The sequence below is a fragment of the Jaculus jaculus genome, chromosome 7 (assembly GCF_020740685.1).
Source record: "Jaculus jaculus isolate mJacJac1 chromosome 7, mJacJac1.mat.Y.cur, whole genome shotgun sequence".
NCBI lineage: Eukaryota > Metazoa > Chordata > Mammalia > Rodentia > Dipodidae > Jaculus > Jaculus jaculus.
The window spans coordinates 53,851,264-53,869,376 of record NC_059108.1 but is presented as its reverse complement, the minus strand read 5'-3'; the positions used below and the strand labels follow the sequence as shown (position 1 = coordinate 53,869,376).

At 40.0% G+C, this 18,113-nt stretch overlaps 1 protein-coding gene across 5 annotated transcripts in view; it reads right to left on the bottom strand.

Moving 5' to 3' along the window:
- The window catches only part of Mms22l (MMS22 like, DNA repair protein), a 184,142-nt gene that overhangs the window by 113,761 nt on the left and 52,268 nt on the right, over positions 1-18,113 (bottom strand). For all 5 annotated transcript variants that reach the window (XM_045154267.1, XM_045154269.1, XM_045154268.1 and 2 more), the window contains 2 exons: positions 2,438-2,557; positions 1,364-1,587 (listed from right to left, as the gene is read on the bottom strand). In XM_045154267.1, the coding sequence (XP_045010202.1) occupies positions 1,364-1,587; positions 2,438-2,557 (344 nt within the window). The remainder of the gene's footprint in view (positions 1-1,363; positions 1,588-2,437; positions 2,558-18,113) is intronic.

The following is an 18,113-nucleotide window of genomic DNA, read 5'->3' as shown; positions in this document are numbered from 1 at the left end:
ATTTGCAGAAAAATGGATGGATCTGGAAAGGATTATACTAAGTGAGGTAACCCAGGCCCAGAAAGCCAAGCGCCACATGTTCTCCCTCATATGTGGATACTAGCTACGGATGATTGGGCTTCTGCATGAGAAGGAAAATACTTAGTAGCAGAGGCCAGTTAGTTAAAAAGGAGATATAAAGGGAAAAGAAAGGAAGGGAGGAGGGTACTTAATAGGTTGGTATTGTATGTATGTAAGTACAATGATTGAGATGGGGAGGTAATAAGATGGAGAATGGAATTTCAAAGGGGAAAAGTGTGAGGGTGGGGAGAGGGTATTACCATGGGATATTTTTTATAATTATGGAAAATGTTAATAAAAATTGTGAAAAGAAAATTAATTAAAATTGAAAAAAAAATAAAAAGAAAGAAAGAAAAAACGAAAGAAAGAAAGAAAGAAAGAAAGAAAGAAAGAAAGAAAGAAAGAAGGGAAGAAAGAAAGAAAGAAAGAAAGAAAGAAAGAAAGAAAGAAAGAAAGAAAGAAAGAAAGAAAGGAAGAAAGAAAGAAAGAAAGAAGTAAGAAAGAAAGAAAGAAGGAAAGGCAGGCAGGCAGGCAAAGAAAACAAAAGCAAGCTGGGAAGAGTATCAGCTGGAAAGGGTAGCAGGGCAAGAGGTAAATTATGATCAAAATATATTGCGTACATGTAGGAAAATGTCATGTGTTCCCTTACTGTGGATAATTTATGTTTAAAAATACATTAAGGCTGGGGCTGGAGGAATGGCTTAGTGATTAAGGCCCTAGCCAGCAAAAGTCAAAGGACCCAGGTTCAATTCCCCAGGACCCACATAAGCCAGATGCACAAGGGGGCGCTTGCATCTGGAGTTCCTTTGCAGCAGCTGGAAGCCGTGGCATCTCTCTCTCAAATAAATAAAATATTTTTTTAAAAAATACACAGAGGCCGGGCATGGTGGCACACACCTTTAATCCCAGCACTTGGGAGGCAGAGGTAGGGGTATCACTGTGAGTTCAAGGTCACCCTAAGACTACATAGTGAGTTCCAGGTCAGCCTGCACTAGAGTGAGACCCTACCTCAAAAAAAATAAAAATAAAAATAAAAAAATACACAGGGCTGGAGGGATGGCTTAGTGGTTAAGGTGCTTGCCTACAAAGCCAAAGGACTCAGGTTCTATGGCCTAGACCCACGTAAGCCAGATGCACAAGGTAGTGCATGTATTTGGAGTCAGTTTACACCAGCTAGAGACCCTGGTGCGCCCATTCTCTTTCCCTCTCAAATAAATTTTTAAAAAAGTAAAAAATAGTAACCCTTCACCAAAGGTGTATTAGCAGGCACTCCTAACAAAAATACATCATACACTGCACCCACCTTCCTTTGACCTGTTTCCAAGGATGAGGGCCGTTGCTCTTCATTGCTTTCTTAACAACTTTTGCCAAAATGCAAAGAAAGATGATAAAACTACTGCTGGATTTACACAGATCAGCATCTTGTTTATCATAACAGCAGGTCTTCACTATTTCAAGCATAGATGAGGATGACCTGATGTTAGCAAGGCATTTCAAAGGAAGCCAAGAAACACTGAAGGAATTATTCTAAAAGCAACCATAAATTACAGTGTTAGTTGCTTGGTAAGTTATAAATCTCAATTAACTCATAAAAGTATGACTCACTTTAATTAGAAGTCTTCTTCTGCATCTCCCTATTAGGATGAACTCTCCTTCCTCTGGTGTTTGGAGTATCTCATTTTTTTTTTCTCTGTCATGTATAACACTGTGCATGCCTGTCAACTAGCTTAAAAGCTACTCAGGTGCCAGGCCTGTAAATTTTATATATACATATACATATATGTATATTTTTTTGAGGCAGGGTCTCACTGTAGCCCAGGCTGACCTGTAATTCTCTATGATTCACTATGTAGTCCCAGGGTGGGCCTTGCAAGCACAGTGATCTTCCTACCTCTGTCTTCCAAGTGCTGGGATTAAAAGCATGTGCCACCACACCTGGCTTCGAAAATATTTTTAAACAAGAATTAAAAAAAAATGTTTTATAATTCTGGCTGCTCTGTATATTCTATAAGAGAAAAGGAGCAATAAGACTCTGTCCATATATATGCCAATTCCATATATAGACCATGTTTATGAAATATTAAATTTCTTTTGAGTTATATGTACCCCGAACAAAAAATTAGTTATTTCAAGAAAATCAGTTTCTGCTAGGCATGGTGATACACACCTTTAATCCCAGCACTCAGGAGGCAGAGGTAGGAAGATCAAAAAGAGTTCAAGGCCAGCCTGAAACTACAGAGTGAATTCCAGGTCAGCCTGGGCTAGAGTGAGACCCTACCTAGTACACCCCCCCACCCCCCAAAAAAGGAAAATCAGTTTCTCATCATTAAATCATAAAACTACCCTTCAAATATGACAAATAATATTTTATACTTACCAGGTTCTTACTATAATATTCCCATAGAATAGTAACAACTGAAATGTTTGGCTCCCAGAAATCACAAAGTGTCAAACAACAGTGAAGATGCATTCGTAATTGTTCTTCTAGTATGCCCTCCTAAAAAGTAAAACTGGGATTATGAAGGGACAAAGAGAGGATCTGGCAACACATTATCACTTCATTTTGCATTTAACATCCTACCAATGAAAACAATATAAATAGGTATCATCAAATCACAGCCTCTCATCCTCCTAACAGAGACACCTGACACAAGATATATAAGCTCATTGTAGAAAACACATTTCATTAGTATGCCCAAGATACTGGGACTTTTGCACATATTAAGTCATTTGTATACTTATTTTTTATTTCTATTTATTTATTTGAGAGAGAGAAAGAGGCAGAGTGAGAGAGAGAGAATGGACACGCCAGGGCCTCCAGCCACTGCAAACTAACTCCAACGTGTGCACCCCCTTGAGCATCTCGCTTATGTGGGTCCTCGGGAATCGAACTGAGGTCCTTTGACTTTGCAGGCAAACTCTTTAACTGCCAAGCCATCCCTCCAGCCCATTTATATACCTCTTTTTTTGTTGGAATTCGTTTCCATCCCCTTGATTTCTAACACCATTTTTGAAACATTTGTTATATTCATTAAATTGTTGAATTAGAAGTGAAACAGAATTATGTGGTTTTCACTACTGTAGAGGTATTCTTTTAAAGACCAAACAATTGACAGAGACCATCTATTAATTAACCTTTTAGGAGATAATACAAAGAAAAATAGAAAAAAAGCTGGTTGTGGTGGCACACACCTTTAATCCCAACACTCGGGAAGCAGAAGTAGGAGGATTGCCATGAGTTCGAGGCCACCCTGAGACTACATAGTGAATTCCAGGTCAGCCTGGACTAGAGTGAGACCCTACCTTGAAAAACAAAAACAAAAAAAGTATTACTAAGTAGACACTTCAACTATCATTAACTACATATAATTAAGATTATATTAACTAATCATATTTTTTTTAAAAAATGTAGTATCCAGTTGGGCGAGGTGGTACATGTCTTTAATGCCAGCACTTGGGAGGCAGAAGTAGGAAGATCGTCTTCAGTTCAAGGCCAGCCTGAGACTACATTGTGACATAGAAGGTCAGCCTGGCCTAGAGCAAAACCCTATCTCAAGAAAACAACAACAAAAAAGGTCCCATCTATCAATATAAAAGAGACTAATTGAGAAGGGAAGGGTATATGATGGAGAGTGGATTTCTGAAGGAGAAGGTGGGGGAGGGAAGGGAATTATGTTTTGTCAATAATTATGAAAGTTGTACATTAAAAAAGTTTTTTTAGGGCTGGAGAGATGGCTTAGCAGTTAAGCGCTTGCCTGTGAAGCCTAAGGACCCCGGTTCGAGGCTCAGTTCCCCAGGTCCCACGTTAGCCAGATGCACAAGGGGGTGCACGCGTCTGGAGTTCGTTTGCAGTGGCTGGAGGCCCTGGTGCGCCCATTCTCTCTCTCTCTCTCTCTTTCTCTCTCTGTCACTCTCAAATAAATAAAAATAGACAAAAAAAAATTTAAAAAAAAAAAAAGTTTTTTTAAAAAGTCACAGCCCAGAATTTAGTAACTTAAGAACTACATTTGGAGCTTACTACATTCTAGGACCTTTTATGAGGCATTAGACATACAGTAATATTTAAGACAGTACAGACACTAATAGAGCTTACCCTTTGTGGGAGAAATGAAAATATAGATAATAAGTGGGTAAATTTTGACTTTTTTTTTACTTTAAGCAAAAACATTTAACAAAGCAAAGTCATGTGGTAGATCACTAGTAAAAGGTGGTCCTAATTTAACCAGTGTCATGGATGGAAAGGCTTTTTTGAGAACGACATGTGAGTAAATGTTAGAAAGAAAAACAGTCAAAGACTTTAAAGCCTGGAAGAAAAGTATTTGAGCAGAGAAAACAAGTACAAAGTTCCTTAAATAGTAACCCTGGTATTAGAAGACTATTATAGGGACTTTATCTCCTTAGTGTTTTAATGGTCTTGGCAAGAAGTTTGGATTTTATTTGAAATAGTCCATCAAGTCTTTGGAAGAGGACAAACACAGGAGTGATGATAATGTTATCTGATTACTTAAACAAAATACCAGCTTATATCAGTCAAAACCACTGAGGTCATCAGGGTTAAAAAGGCAGCCAACATTCTGGTGGCAGCCTCCATATCAAGCAGGCTCCAGAAGTAAGTGGAACACTTTTAAAGGACCTAACAGCTCAAGTAAATCACCTATTTTCCTGGTCAGGGAAGATAAAGAGACCCAGTGATTGGACTTAAACTAATGTACAGTCACAGCAGAGGAAAACATCCTCAATATGTCCAAGGGAAGCCACATGGTCAGCAGAGCCTTGATTCATCTGAGCAGACTTCTCAAATGTTGAAAGAGCCATAGAGCTCCGCCTATGTCCTGAAAAATCTCTCCTAAAGAGCTGTAACTGACTTAAAAAAAAAGTAAGTTGTGGTTACCTACTTGGTCTTAAACACCCAGCAGAAGAGTATAAACAGAGAGTAAAATATGCCTTAAATGCTTTGGGTGAGGGGGCTGGAAAAATGCTCAGCGGTTAAGGTGCTTGCTTACAAAGCCTAAGGATCCATGTTCAATTCCCCAGGAACCACATAAAGCACACACATCTGTAGTTCCTTTGCAATGGCTAGAGGTCCTGGCGCATCCATTCCCTCTCCTCTTGTAAAATAAATAAATAAATTTTAAATAAGTAAATAAATTTCAAATAAATTAGATAGCTTTGGGTGACATGGCCCAGGAAACTTCCCTTCTTAATTCTAAAGCACATATGAGAGGGGGCATTTGTATCAAACAGTGTGATTCTGAAGCCAGGAGAGAGTCAGTCCCCAGACAGTCAGCATGTCTAGCGCCAGAAGGTGCTACATGGGCGACTGGGGGAAATGACCAATATCTGTCCAAGCAACTCATGGTCTAATCTACTTAGCAACAAATAAGCCAGTTGTGATGACCACACAAGTGCAATAGTGGCACACAGCCATGGTGGGGAACCAACTGCTCTTGATTTGGCTAACTGATCCCCTCAGTGGTACGGGACCCATAGCTGGAGCTAGGAAACATGTCAGAACCATATCCAAACATAAGCCCACTCTCCAATACCAAGCTACCATCAATCATGGGGTACAAGAGGGCCTACACCTATTAAACTCTATTAAAAGAGTAAGGGTTATCTCATTTGTCCTGGTGCTAACTTACTCTCTGTTGGAGAATCTGCTTCTCTTTTTCAGATAGATGCAGATCCTAAGAAAAGAGCCAACCCATCAGACCTCAAAAAGGCCCCGACTGAAACTAAGGAAAATTGGTGAAACAAGCAAGGGTGCTGTTTTCCTGGTGAACCAGATACCAGCACAAAGGGGAAGGAGACCAACACAGAGAAAAATCAACTCCTACCAAATCAGAGAGCCAGAGCCTCAGAGGCCCCCAACACCTCATCACTAAAGCAGACCAAAAATGAACACAACATAGCTCAGGGAAATTTTGCGGAAGGGGGGGGCAGAAAGAATGTCAGAGCCACATCTTGCGTCATGATATGCAGACATTTATCGTACCAATAAGTGTGGGCTAACTCCACAATGCACAACCCACATACATCAACAAGGAGGGGCCATTGGGGAGGGGATAGGTCACGTATGAGCCTAATAATGGTACCAAACTGCCTGTTTTTGCTGAAGAAAAAACTAATTTTAAAAAATTACAAAAAAAAAGAGTGACACTGTGCCACTGTCAAGGTTTAGTACTGTGTAGGTACTCTTGATAATTCTGCTAATATTTCATTTGCCTTACAAAATCTGTAAGAACAGATTATACCATATCAGATACCACTTGTGCCATTTGGTGAACAACTTCAGAAGTGGATTTCTAGAACTTTGTGGTGAAAGAGTTATGTAAAGGGACCAAACTGACGCCATGACAGGCTTTGGTAAGTGCCGCCCTAACTAGGTCTAAGTTTCAGCTTCGGGGCAGAGGGGAGGTAGCCAAGACTTCTGGGAAAAACCATGAACAAAGGGTGAGCTGTTAATCAGCAGTGACCCTGATATGTGGCCAGGGAAGATGGCCGCCATTTTGTGCCCTGGGGGGCTGAGTCATTTCCTGGACACATGTCCAAATATGCCCAAATATGTCCCTTTTGTGTGCTTTTGCCCCACCTAATCAGAGACGTACAACTATAACTGCTGCGTGCCTAGTCAATCATGTTAGAAGATTACTTAAAGGCCAGGAATTCCCCTAGTTGTGTTAAAAAGGAGCCTGCATGTTCCTCACGGGTTGCCATTTTGTATGAATGTTTGACCCCTGCATGCTGGCTGATTCTGCAGAATAAATGCTCTTTGTTTTTACATACTATTTGAGTCCAGGGTCTTTCTTCAGGGATCTTCAGACCCATATATTATGCCTACTGTTTCTGATAATAGTAACACTACTAATTTTTGGAACTTGTGTGCTCAGTTGCTATTTTAAATTTATCTCTTCTCATTCACAGTGGGTCTGCACTCAAATGATTCTGGGACAATCTAAGCTCTACCTACCAGGAATAGGAGCCTGGACCCAGGTATAGTGGTGCACATCTTTAATCCTAGCAGACAAGTGAGAGAGGTAGGAGGATCACTTTGAGTTCAAGGCCACCCTGAGACTATATAGTAAACTCCAGGACAACCTGGACTACAGTAAGACCCTACCTCAAAAAACTAAAAGGCGAAAAAAAGAAAAAGAATGGGGGTTGGAGAGATGGCTTAGTGGTGAAGTCACTTGCCTACATTGCCAAAAGGACCCAGGTTTGATTCCCCAGTACCAGTGTAAAGCCAGATGCACATTTGGAGTTCATTAATTTAAAAAAAAGGGGGGAGGACCCTAAAGACTCCAAATTTACTCAATTCTCACTTCTCCCTGACTCTTCTTGCTTTTACTGTTTCTCCTCAACATCTTTATATACCAAATACACCTGAGTCCCTATGACAGAGCCACTGGGGAGGTATGCCAGCTACTACACCACAACCCCGCTCAGCTCTAAGAAGTCGGGGAATTGAGGCAGTTTATGGTTAACAGGGTTCCCCAAAAGAAAAAGTAGGGAATGTCTTTAAGCCTACCCTTGCTTCTCCTTATCACTTTCTACCTAACCCATTCCTCCCCTAGATGTGTTTAAACTCCACCTGGGGCCCTCTCTAGAAAGGTGGTCCCCTTTCCTAGTACAATTCTCTTTCCTGGATTCCTGGAAGGATTAAACCTGACCCATTTATAGAAACCTAGCACTGGAACTGGTCAGTTCTACACCCATCCAGATCTTAGAAAAGGCCTCAGTCTGGGTATGGGAGGTTTTTCCATTTTAGAAACCATTTCCTACTGTACAAGGGTCCTTTCTCCATCCCTCCACCACTCCCTTCTTCCCTCTCTTCCCTTAAACTCTATAAGCTAATAAAAGTCCTCTAAACTTAAAAAAATAATAACACTGGTATGGAACATTCATGGAGAAAGACAATAGTATCAGGGAGATCAGGCAGTTTCGTGAAACTCTAAGACGAGGATAAACAGACACCACTAACTAGGTAGGTGAGGAAAGGAGGCAACAGTATTTGTTGATGAAATACACTGTGGAATTAAGGCTAAGAAAAACTCACAGGCATAGACTTTGAGAAAATGGGTTGAAGAACCATATGCATGCCTTTAATCCCAGAGAAACAGAGGTTGGAGAATCATTAGGAGTCCGAGGCCACCCTTAGACTACATGGTGAATTCCAGGTCAGCCTGAGCTACTGAAACCCTACCTAGGAAAAAAAAAGGGTGGGGGGGTTTGATGGTACCATTTTCTAAAATAGCAATGACTAGGGAAGAAGAACATGGAAAGAATAAACAGGGCATTTAAGTAGAGACAATAAGCGCATAGTTTAACATATAGGTCTAGAGCGTTCTATACTTACATGGTAAAAAGTCAGGCTGGGCTGGGGATGGTGGCACATCCCTTTAATCCCAGCACTCAGGAGGCAGACACAGGAGGTTCACTGTGAGTTCGAGGCCACCCTGTGACTGCACAGTGAATTCCAGGTCAACCTGACCTAGGATGAGAGTGACACCCTACCTCAAAAAAGAAAGAAAGAGAGAGAAGAAAAGAAAAAGAAAAAGGAAGAAAAGTCAGGCTAAAGGGATGGCTCATCTGTAAAGGTACATACCTGCAAAGCCTGACAGCCCAGGTTCAATCACCCGGTTCCCACAAAAAGCCAGATGCACAAAGTGGTGTACCTGTATGGAGTTCGTTTGCACTGCCAGAAAGCCCCAGAATACCCATGCTCACTCTCTCTGCAACTTTCTCTGTGTCTCAAATAAATAAAATATATATTTTTTAAATATGGGTTAGCTGGGCTGAAGAGATGGCTTAGTGGTTACGATACTTTCCTATGAATCCTAAAGACCCATGTTCAGCTCTCCAGATCTCACATGAGCCAGACACACAGTGTGATACAAGTGCACAACTTCACACATGCCCACAAGATGGCACATACATCTAGAGTTCAACTGCAGTAGCTAGAGGCTCTGGAATGCCTATTCTCAATCTCTATCTGATAAAAACAGATAAATAAAGGCACATCTGTTAACATAAACATGTGTGTTAACATCACATTACCAGTTTTGACAGCAAATGGGTGATTTCTATGATTTATATCACCTACCTAAATTAAACCAAGATGAGATTAATCACTTAAATAGACCTATAACAAGCGTGGAGATCTAAAAGTTATCAAAAATCTCCCAACTAAAAGAAGCCCAGGCCCAGATGGATTTACTGCTGAATTTCATCAGACCGTCAAGGAAGAGCTAACACCATTGCTTTTTAAGCTTTTCCAGGAAATAGAAAAGGAGGGAATTCTACCAAACTCTTTCTATTAAGCCAGCATCATCCTGATACCAAAACCAGGCAAAGATAGAACAGAAAAAGAAAATTACAGACCAATCTCCCTCATGAACATAGTTGCAAAAATTCTCAAGAAAATATTGGCAAACAGAATACAAGAATATATCAGAAACATCATTCAACCTGACCAAGTAGGCTTTATCCCAGAGATGCAGGGATGGTTCAATATACGCAAATCTATAAATGTAATACATAATATAAATGGATTGAAGGACAAAAATCACTTGACCATCTCATTAGACACAGAGAAAGTGTTTGACAAAATCCAAAACCCCTTCATGATAAAAGTCCTATAGAGACTGGAAATAGAAGGAACATATCTCAATATAACAAAGACTATGACGAGCCTACAGCCAACGTATTATTACATGGGGAAAAACTGGAAGCTTTCCCACTAAAATCAGGAACAAGACAAGGGTGTCCACTGTCCCCACTTTCTTTTAATATAGTACTGGAAGTCTTAGCTATAGCAATAAGGCAAGAGACACACATAAAAGGGATACAAATTGGAAAGGAAGAGATCAAGTTTTCATTATTTGCAGATAAAACATGATTCTATATATAAAGGACCCTAAAGACTCTACAGTAAACTGTTAGAGCTGATAAACACCTACAGACACGTAGCTGGATACAAAATGAATACACAGAAATCAGTAGCCTTCATAAAAGCTAACAAAAAAACACACAGAGGATGAAATCAGAGAATCACTCCCATTCACAATTGCATCAAAGAAAATAAAGTACCTTGGAATAAACCTAACCAAGGAAGTAAAGGATCTCTACAATGAAAACTTTAAAACACTTAAGCAAGAAATTGCAGAAGACACTAGGAAGTGGAAAAACATCCCTTGTTCCTGGATTGGAAGAATCAATATTCTGAAAATGGCAATCTTACCTAAAGCAATCTACACATTTAATGCAATCCCTATCAAAAGTCCAAAAGCATTCTTCATGGAAATAGAAAAAATAATCCAAAAATTAATTTGGAATCACAAAAAACTTCAAATATCTAAAATAGTACTGAGTAACAAAAATAAGGCGGGTGGTATCATCATACCTGATTTTAACCTATACTACAGAGCCATAGTAACAAAAACAGCATGGTACTGGCACAAAAACAGACATGTAGATCAGTGGAACAGAATAGAGGTCTCAGATTAAGTCCAGGTAGCTACAGCCACCTGATATTCAATAAAAATGCCAAAAATACTCATTGGAGAAAAGACAGCCTCTTCAGCAAATGGTGTTGGGAAAACTGGATATGTATCTGTAGAAGGATGAAAATAGGTCATTCTCTCTCTCCATGCACAAGAATTAAGTCCAAATGGATTAAAGGCCTTAACATCAGACCTGAAACTCTAAAAATGCTAGAGGAAAAAGTAGGGGAAACCCTTCAACATATTGGTCTTGGCAGACTTTCTGAATACAACCCCAATTGCTCAGACAATAAATCCAGATTAACCACTGGGACCTCATGAAATTACAATGATTTTATAATGCAAAGGACACTGTGAATAAAGCAAAGAGGCAACCTATAGAATGGGAAAAAATCTTTGCCAGCTATATATGTGATAGAGGATTAATATCTAGGATATACAAAGAACACAAAAAGTTAAATAATAAGAAATCAAACAAGCCAATTAAAAAATGGGCTATGGAGCTCAATAGATGGTTCATTAACAAATCTGAGAATCAGGTCTAATACTATTTCTCCCAAGTAGTTATACAGTTTAGGAAATGACATTTAGCTTTTCTCTATGTTGAAAGAGTTGAGGAAAAGAAAGGAATATTTAGGTATACCAGATTAAATCCAGTCAGTCATTTTGAGTCCAGAGTGTACGATCCTCCAACTGTTCTTAATTATGAAGAAATTAAATTTAGCATTCTAACAGGGTTTTTTAATTTTAATTTTTGTTATTCATTTGAAAGAGAGGCAGAAAGATGAGAGGGAGAGAATGGGTAAGCCAGGGCCTTCAGCTGCTGCAAACGAGCTCCAGACACATGCACACAAGGGGTGGCATGTCTGACATTGCGCACCTGAGTCACTTAGCATCTGGCTTATGTGGGACCTGGAGATTCCAAAGAGTTCTTATTCTTAGGCTTGGCAGGCAAATGCCTAAACCACTAAGCCATCCCTCCAGGACCCCATTTCCCCTGTTTTTTTGTTTTGTTTTGTTTTTTTATAAGGAAAGGAAATATATTTCTCCTCTAATGGCTACAGGTTAAAAGAAATGGCTTAAAAATGCCATTGTCCACTGTTATGGCAAGATAGACAATCAACCAATTAAGTATGACTTAGAAAACATGTATTCCATGTTTTTAGCCTATAGTTAATTACATAAGGCATTTATTATATATATTCGTGTTCCATAAAGTAAACCATGGCTTTGTTTGGAACCATACTGACCAATTACTTGAAATTCTCTTTAAAGGGCTGGACAGATGGCTTAATGGTTAAGGCACGTGCCTACAAAGGGGTTCAATTCCCTAGTACCCATATAAAGCCAGATGCACAAAGTAGTGCATGCATCTGGTATTCATTTGCAGTGGCTAGAGGCCCTGGTATGCCCATCTCCCCCCCCCCTTTTTCTCTCTCCCTCACGTTCCTTGAAAATATATATTTAATAAGTAGATCCTTTTTTTAAAATTCTTTTTGAGCCAGGCATGGTGGTGCACGTCTTTAATCCCAGCACTCAGGAGGCAGAGGTAGGATTGCTGTGAGTTCGAGACCAACCTGAGAGTACACAGTTAATTCCAGGTCAGCCTGGGCCAGAGTGAGACCCTACCTCGGAAAAAAAATAAATAAATAAAATAAAATAACATTCTTTTTGAAACTTATGTGTGCATCAGTTCAGTAAAGAAATTTGTCCATCATCAAATCCAGATAGCTAAAACAAGCATACCTAACAGAAATGGAGGACACAATGGGAATGTTAGCTAAAATTCCTAACTAAGAAAACAGAGTTAAAATAGGGCAAAATTCATATCCTAGAATACTGGAGTATACTAATTTCTTCTCCTGTTTTTCCCCATTACATACTTATCACAAAGGGAAACAGGATAATCTTTATCATTAGAATCTCTGAAAGAGAAATAACAATTCTTTAGCCTAAATGCTAACTCCTGACAATCAAATAATAAGTGCATATGATTTATTGTCTTACTCCTTAAACTGACATGTCACAATTTTGTTCAGTTTAAAGCTCAAACAAGATTAAGGTCATTTAATTCCATGCTTCTGAGTAAAGGCTTTTTGAAAAAAAATAGATCATTAGACCTAAGGGCTCATTTCTGAATAGTCTTAACTTGGACTGGCTAAATATGAACCCATGCAACACAGTTCCTGCATTTTTCACAGCACTTTGGGCTCTCCAAGTATATTATCTCAGGTGTTCTTATGTTCGTTCATGTGTATAATAGTCAAAAAAAAAAAAAAAGAGCAAAAAACGAATAAGCTACTTAGTGAACATTCCCATTAAATCCTGTTTAAGGAATATACAGGCTCTAGAGAGTTGCTTTAGTCCGTTTTAAAAGAATGTCTTGGCTAGAGAGATGTCTTAGCAGTTAGCACTTGCCTACAAAGCCAAATGACTCAGGATCAATTCCCTAAGTCCCACATAAAGCAGATGTACAAGGTGGAATATGTGTCTGCAGTTCATTTGTAGTACCTGGATGCCTTGGCACACCCATTCTTTCTCTTCTCTCTGCTCTCTTTCTCTCAAGAAAATAAATACAAATTTCTTTGAAAAAAAAATGTATTCCCATCTTTATTTCAATAGATTAAATTTTGACATATTGGGCTGGAGAGATGGCTTAGCGATTAAGCGCTTGCCTGTGAAGCCTAAGGACCCCGGTTTGAGGCTCGATTCCCCAGGACCCACGTTAACCAGATGCACAAGGGGGCACATGCATCTGGAGTTCGTTTGCAGTGGCTGGAGGCCCTGGCTTGCCCATTCTCTCTCTCTGCCTCTTTCTCTCTCCATCGCTCTCAAATAAATAAAAATAAACAAAAAAATTAAAATCATAAAAAATAAAATTTTGACATATTAAATTTAGGTATATTTCACAATAAATCTTTAGTCAAAATTAAAACATTCACTGTTTGAGCTCAGCTACAATATAAAAATATCAACTTGACAACCGAATTTTAAACATATTATATGTATAATATATACATTTTTAACTGGCAACTTTCTTTAGTGTAACTAACCTTTCTATCAAAAATCATTATCTGAAATTTATTTGCAAGCTAAATGGCATATCTTACCATTATGTCTGCCTAATGGGATTTAGTTTTGAAAATAGGTCAAGTTGAATTTTATCTTATCAGTCGAAATACTTCTGCTTAAAATAACTATTTTTAACTAGTGATTATATGGTTAATAAACCATTGTCCAAATGTTATAGGTTGTGTCTAGGCTTAGACTATGCAAACTAAAATATATTCAATAAATCAAAATGAAATAAAATAATTAGGCTAACCTTTTCCTACATAGTTCTATGAAATCTATAAAACCAGAAAAGCTTTCTGTTCTTAAAAATTAATGACATTTTGAACACTAGAAAATAAAACTAAACCTCCTTTTTCATATATAAAAATGCAATTCTACAGCTGCAGAGATGGCTCAGCAGTTAAGGTACTTGCACACAAAGCCTAAGGACCATGTTTGACTCTCCAGGTCCCACATAAGCCACACATGCAAAGGTAAGGCAAGCACAAGGTAGCAAATGCCCACTAGGTGGTACAAGCATCTAGAGTGTAAATGCAGTGGCTGAGACCCTGACACACCAATTTTCTCTTTATCTCTATCTCTCTCTAATAAAAAAAAAATGCTAATTGAAAACTGGAGAGATGGCTTAGTGGTTAAGTCACTTGCCTGAGAAGCCTAAAAACTCAGGTTTGACTCTCCAGGTCCCACGTAAGCCAGATGCACAATGTGACACAAGCGTGCAAACACATGTGCAGAAGGGGGCAAATGCTCTGGAATTCAACTACAGTGGATGGAGGCCCAAGCACACCAGTGCTTCCTACCCTGACCACCCCCACGTTGAAAAAGAAAAAAAGGCCAGTAGGTTGGGCTTGCCTCAAAAATTAAAAATGTGAGCATGCAGGGCAGGCAACCAGGAGTGAGTAGGCCAGATCCCTATTCCCTGGGTCACCTCCCAGTTTCCTGGTCTGGTATGTCCCAGATGGCTTGGGGCTGCTTGGACCCTACAAGATTGCAGAAGCAGGCCCTTTGCTTCACCTTCCTGATCCAAGTGTCCTTGGGTCCCCAATTCATGGATACCCTGTGCCAGAGGTGCACACAGTGGACATAAACCCCTGTTCCTCCAGGTACCTCCCAGTTTCCTGGTCCCGGTAGATCCCCTTGGCTGGCTTGGGGCTGCTTGGTCCCTGCAAGCTTGCTGTGGAAGCAGGCCCCATGCTCTGCCTTCCAGATGCCCTGTGGCTGAGGGTACATGCCAGAGAGTCCATGCCAGTGTACAATGAGTAGGCCAGATCCCTATTCCCTAGCTCCTCCCAGTTACCTGGTCCTGGACGGTTCCCCAACACCTGGCTTGGGGAGGCTGGTCCCTGTGTGGGGACTGTGGAAACAAACCTTTTTTTCTGGTTCCATGACTAGCCCCTGGGTACCATCCCTATTACCCTGAGTCAGAGGGTGCACAGGCCACTGTAGGAGCAGGCCTCTTGCCACTGGCTCTTCAGCTTCCTGCTAACTGGATCCTCAACCCATGATTCCATGTTATGAAAAGTACCTGCAAGTGGAGTAAGTAGGCTAAAACTCCCAGCAATCTGCTCATCTGTGGTTATTACCCCACTGTACGCCAATACACCAATCTGGCTCACATTTAAAACAGATAACCCTAAGATCCTACAAGATCCTATAATTGCTTCCTCCTCAATACAATAGTGTCCTCAATAGAATAAAGTGTCCCCTAAGATGGGTAGACCACACTGCAAAAAAGCCAAAGAAAGTCAGAAAACAGATCTCTACCAAGGATGCCTAATCCCACAATGGAAAGCTCCAGTGAAATCATAGATAAATCAACAGAAATTCAATAGCAAAATTAAAACACAACAACCAATATGACCTGCTCAAAACACTTGTTGAAGTGGAGGCAAACCATGAAAAAACCAACAATTGCTATCAATAAAATTGAAAAGAATTGTCTCATAGAGTGTTCAGCTTTTGACAGTAGGCTTACCTTGATCAAAGAAGAAGAATGGATAACAAAGATGTGGTATATCTACACAATGGAATTCTATACAGCAGTAAGAAAAAACGACAAAGAAATTTGAGGAAAAATGGTTGAACCTGGAACAGATCATTCTCAGCGAACTTACCCAATCACAGAAAAAAAATCGACACATAGTCTCACTCATCTGCAACACCTAAACTGAATCTGCCCAAGATGCCTTACATACCCAGCAAGCACCTCATGGACTAGACAATAAGATGGATGGGAGGGCGGGGAGGGAATCAAAGGGTGGAAAACAGTAATCCGGACCCAAACGGCAATGGTACCATAAAATTCTACTTCCTAAAAGACAGACCAAATGGCTGAACCTTCACTAGACCCTTACAGGAAACACCTGAACCACAAGACACTGGAGAGGGTAGGATCAAGACTGACCTAAATCTCCTACATCTTCCCTCCCCCCCTCTCCCCCTCTCCCCTCTATCTCTCTCCTCTCTAACTCTTGTATATTAGTTATCTTTTTCCTCAATTTCTTAGTGGACACTGACCTGAAACCCCCACTTCCAGCTTGGGCCTACCATTCACAATGAGCTTTTGATCAGAGAAACCTACAAGGTTTCCCAAAACAATGACAGACTTCTGTCAGAGTACTTGATGACCCACCAAAGGCCAGTGATAAGACCCTATTGCTGAAGACTCCATACACAGCTGACGCGTAAAATGGAATGACATGGCTGGAAGCCAGGAGAGAGTCAGTCCCCAGACAGTCAGCATGTCTAGTGCCAGAAGGCGCTACATAGGCGACTGGGGGAAATGACCAAGATCTGTCCAAGCAACACATTATTTAACCTAATTAGCAACAAATAACTGGATGTGATGCCCACACAAGTGCAATAGTGGTACACAGCCATGGTGAGGAATCAATTGCTCTTGATTTGGCTAACTGATCCACTCAGTGGTACTAGACCCTTAGCTGGAGCTGGGAAACAAGTCAGAACCATACCCAAACACAAGCCCACTCTACAATATCAAGCTACCATCAATCACGGGGTATAAGAGGACCTACACCTATCAAACTGTCTATCAAAAAACTAAGTGTTATCTCAATTTTCCGGGTGCTAACTTACTCTCTGTTGGAGAATCTGCTTCTCTTTTCCAGATAGATGCAGATCCTAAGAAGAGAGCTGCCCCAACATACCTCAAAAGGGGCCCAACTGAAACTAAGGACAACTGGCGAAATAAGCAAGGGTGATGTTTTCCTGTGAACCAGATACCAGCACAAAGGGGAAGGAGATCAACGGAGAGAAAAATCAACTCCTACCAAATCAGAGAGCCAAAGCCTCAGAGGCCCCCAACACCTCAGCACTGAAGCAGACCAAAAATGAACCCAACATGGCTCAGGGAAATCTTGCGGAAGAGGGGGCGGAAAGAATGTCAGAGTTACATGTTGGGTCATGATTTGCAGAGACATTTATCATACTAATAACTGGGGGCTAACTCCACAATGCACGACCCATTTTCATTAACAAGGAGGGTCTAATGGGAGGAGTAGATCACAGATGAGCCTAAATAATGGTACCAAACTGCCTGTATTCACTGAAATGAAAACTAATAAATTAAATTAAAAAAAAAAAAGAATGAGACACCCCAAAACACACCCTGTTTCAAGCTTTCAGTGACCACCTGCCATGGCGTCCTCTCCATCTAGAGAGTTTGTCCCCACTGGAGGGGTTGCCCAGGGAAAAGGAGTCAGAGAGCCTTGACACATAAAGGCTTTGTTGGCTTTGATTTGAATAAAATGATTTTTTTGCATGTGTAAAAAAAAAAAAAGAAAATGTTAGAACCCTCAAAGTAGGTATGAATAAATTGAAAGTGAGTCAAAAATTGAAGGATCTCAATAACTGACTAAGCTTAATGAAGACTTTATCAAAAGTACAAATGAATTATAGGAAACAGTAAGAAAATCAGAACTGGAACTTTAATTGTACCTCAAAATAGAGAAGGACATGATGCAAAATAATACAACAGAAAACAAAAACCAAATAAAGCTTATACAAACCTCTCTAGAACCCCTCACTAAGAGTGTTACTCATGTGGAATACAGAAACTCTGACATGGAAGACAAGATAGAAGAAATTGATTGGGAGGCCAAAAACTTTGCTAAGTTAAAAAAAAAAAAAATCAAGTGAACAGAATGGGAGGGAACTGTGGGGTACCCTAAAACAACCAAACATCTGGATTATGGGTATACCACAAGGAGAAGAAAGCCAGGCCAGAGGAATAGAAAACACATACAACAAAATTATTGAAGAAAGTTTTCCCAATCTCTTAAAACAGAGGCCCATCCAAGTACAAGAAGCCCACAGAACACCAAACAGACAGGACCAAAGAAGAAAGTCTCCAAGGAATATCAGTTAAAACTCTTAATAATGAAAATAAGGAGAGGGTGTTAAAAGCAGCAAGAGAGAAACAACTCACTACATACAAAGGCAATCCCAACAGAATTG